Raw genomic sequence first — 3,739 nt, forward strand, 5'->3', positions numbered from 1 at the left:
CCCGGGCCCCGCGGGCAAGGCGCGGGCCGGCGCTGACCCCGTCCCCTCCTGTCCCGCAGCTGGTGGCGCTGGCCGCCTTCATCTGCTTCGCGGCCTCGGGCGCGCACGGGGCCTACACGGCGCTGGCCGGCATGGAGACGGTGATCACCTTCCTGTTCCTGCTGCTCTACCTGCTGAGGCTCGACGCGCGGTTGCGGTTCCTCTTCTGGCCGCTGGCTGTGAGTACTTGTGGGCTGTGAGTACTGATGGCTGTGAGTAGCCGTGTCCCCGGCCGTGAGTATTGATGGACTCTGGGTACCAGTGTCCCCTGGCCGTGAGTACCAGTGTCTCATAGCTGTGGGTTCTACTGTCCCCTGGCTGTGGGTATGGCTGGCCCCTGGCTGTGGGTCCTGCTGTCCCCTGGCTGTGGGTCCTGCTGTCCCCTGGCTGTGGGTCCTGCTGTCCCCTGGCTGTGGGTCCTGCTGTCCCCTGGCTGTGGGTCCTGCTGTCCCCTGGCTGTGGGTCCTGCTGTCCCCTGGCTGTGGGTCCTGCTGTCCCCTGGCTGTGGGTCCTGCTGTCCCCTGGCTGTGGGTCCTGCTGTCCCCTGGCTGTGGGTCCTGCTGTCCCCTGGCTGTGGGTCCTGCTGTCCCCTGGCTGTGGGTCCTGCTGTCCCCTGGCTGTTGTGGCCGCTGGCTGTGAGCACCAGCAGGCCTGTGACCTGGAGGGATCACCTGTCCCAAGGGACGTGTTCAGCAGCCCAGTGATTGTTTCTGTACAGGTAAGGCAAGCCCCAGTGTTCTGTGGAGGCTGAGGCAGGTTCTCCTAACAGAGTGTTCTGTTCCATCAGTTCCTGGGCAGCTGCTGGATCTGATAACAGCCCCTCCTGGCACAGGCACTGTTTGCCTCGTTGTGTAACACCTTCACATCACAAATTAGTCACACACGTTCACTCAAATACTAACAAGGTCTCCTCTTACCTCCCTTTTGTACGTGTATTTGCTGCCTCGGTCTCTCAGGTGTAGCCAAGTTGCAAAAATTTGATGCAAAAACAACAGAAGAAAGGTAAAACAAGGAACTTTTACTATAAATACTCTTTTTGTGATCAAACCACTGGGTGTCAGTGTCCTCTCACACAGATATTGCTGTAACTGTTTTCATGGCAGTCCAGCTGTTTTTAACCATTCCTTTTGTTCTGGGAGCTCTCCACACTCTCCTTCAGGCCTGTATTTCAGAATAAATATTTTGCTTCCACTGGCTGTTTCAGGATATTTTCAACTCGGTGATTGCAGCGTTGTTCCTCCTCGTTGTGGCCTTGTTTGCAATAATAATCAAGACCAACAAGGGAACATTGGTTGGAGGAGTAAGTAGGAGCATTGTTAATGAATTTCAGTTCTTAGAGTGCAGTGATTTGAACCTCGTAGTACACTCACATTGTGGTAGGACCACGCAAACAACTGTCTTGGAAGAACACTCAGCAGTAGCAAACAAGTTACATCCAGTGTATCTCATTAAAAGAAAATAATCCTCACAATCACTTGTAATCTAAAGGTGTTACAAGACTTAGGAATTACTGCAGAGAAGTACTAAAACACTGAAAATTTCTATAGTTTTTAAGTAACCTACAATTGCTACCATAGCTTGAAATCCTGTGTGGGAGAATCCCTAGCTCTTTTAGGACTACCCACTTTGGTTACTACTTGAGAAAAAATGCCAACTGTCCTAAAAAGAGTTGAAACTTTTTAACAGACACGCTGGTACCTCCCTCCTGGCGTGTACATTGTTTTTTCTGACACAAACTGAGGAATTAAGTCAGTTAAAAAGGAGTTTTGTTCATACTGTGATTGTAAGAATTTTGTGTTATTAAGATGAAATCAATTTAATAGTTGAGTAACTGGTATTTTTAATTCAAATGGCAATTAATGTAATTCACCTTAATAAACAATAAGGAGGGAAAGAAAACCCCTCAGTTTTGAAAGTCTCTAGAAGTATAAGATAAGCTGAAATGTGACAAGCAACCAAAAGAAAGCTAAAAGCTGCCACAGAGCTCTTTCAAACTCAGCTTAGGAGGTGGTGAGGGGGAAAGCTGATGGCTTCACTAGCAATGGCATCCTAAGCAAAAAGGAGACTTTCTGAGAGAGTGACTGTGCTGGAATAGAATTTATATTCTCAGTGGTGAAGTTCACAGAAATTAAAGGTGGGAGCAGGAGACTGAGCAGGTAGCTGGGAACACAAGTTTGGGTAGAACATGTGACATCTTCAGTGCTGGAAGGGACAGAATCTCCCCCAGCCTGAGGCACAAAGTGCCTTGAGCTGGGCTCTCCCAAGAGCTCTCCTGAAAATAACTCCCCTGATCAGATAATGCAGTGGTTGTATAAAAAACCCACTGTGCACATGGGATGGGGCTGAAGGGCAGGAGCTGAGTGAGTTAACTCAGTGGCTTTTCTGCAAACACATTTTTCCAGTTACCTTCCTGAGGTTGTATATTTTTTAAATAATTAGTACATTTTCTTCAATTTGGGATATGTTTCCCATTTAGAGCTTCAGAGGAGAAGAGCATTTTTCTGCTGGGCTTGTTTCTAGGAATACTGACTTTCCCTTGACTTTTATCAGGGCCAGTCCCATTAATTAAGCAGCCCTTAAAGAGACAGAAGGGCTTTCATTTAGGATAAAAGTATTGTCTGGCATAATGCAGCGTTGGCTTAGCTTTGAAGGAGAGCACCACACTACCTCCAAGGCCTGACACAAACATCAAACAGAGCAGGCTGTAGACAGCTCTCTGAAAGCCTGATGGGATGTAAATGTGGCTGTTATTTAATTTATCAGCTATCTCAAATCACACACATTTTCAAGGCCAGAAACAAGTATATGTTAACTGATGAGTCACTACAGTAAAAGTTCGAGACTGAGTGGGGGAACTAATTTTATGGTAATTTTTATAGGTGTTGGGTCTTATATTGCTTGTTCTCTGCATTGTCGACGCAGTTCTTCTTTGCAAGAAGATTAGCCTTGATAGAGGAAGAGGAAGGAGTGCTCCTGCCAAATAAGAATGACATGTTAGTGAAAGAATGAGTTCTCCATTCTGTTTTCCCACTCTCTTTTAAAGAGTTTGTGTTTTCATGTGCTCACTTTTGAATTTCCTGTGCACTGATGTTTCTGCAAGTATCATTCATAAGGTTTTGTACTTTTCCAAATGCAGTTTCAGCATTGCAATTTCACCAGTTAAAGCTTCGGGAAAATTGTCGTGTTTTTCTAAACTTAATTATGTTTTTACCTGTATGAAAATTATTTTCATGGTTGTCTTCTTTCTCTAATAAAAAGAAAATACAAATGGGCTTAAGTGCATTATTTAATCTTACTTATTTACTAAGTGTAAAAAAGTACATTAGAGTAAATGTACCTTTTAAAGTAAAGTAAAAATGTAATACCCAGTAACCATCCTTTGGAAAGATTTTCTTTTGCCATGCAAATTTCATGTTAAAGCGTTCGCTGAGGCATTTGTATCCTGAAATTTCAGCCTTGAGCGGGGTTTGGGCTGGGTGGCCTCCAGCGGCCCCTTCCATCCCGGCGGTTCTGTGTGTTCAGGGTGGCGGGACCCGAGGCCGCCTGGCTCGCCGCTCTCGGTCCCGCAGCCCAGCTCCATTGTCCCGGGGCTGGGGGCGGGCGCTGGGGCCGCCCCCCACAGCTGGGGATGCTGAAACTTTTTTTTTTCACGTTTCCGCAGTGTCACGATTTCCGCTTCCCTCCTTCAGAGAAAAAAAAA

General features: G+C 46.7%; 1 protein-coding gene across 1 annotated transcript in view; it reads left to right on the top strand.

The window, feature by feature from the left end:
• Positions 1–43: 43 nt before the first annotated feature.
• LOC102043150 (CKLF-like MARVEL transmembrane domain-containing protein 3) overlaps positions 44–3,739 on the top strand; it is an 18,614-nt gene continuing 14,918 nt past the window's right edge. Inside the window, exon 1 of the mRNA XM_014309656.2 lies at positions 44–218. Coding sequence (XP_014165131.2) covers positions 132–218 — 87 coding nt within the window. The 5' untranslated portion in view covers positions 44–131. The remainder of the gene's footprint in view (positions 219–3,739) is intronic.

Source organism: Geospiza fortis, unplaced genomic scaffold (genome assembly GCF_000277835.1).
Source record: "Geospiza fortis unplaced genomic scaffold, GeoFor_1.0 scaffold18, whole genome shotgun sequence".
Lineage (NCBI taxonomy): Eukaryota > Metazoa > Chordata > Aves > Passeriformes > Thraupidae > Geospiza > Geospiza fortis.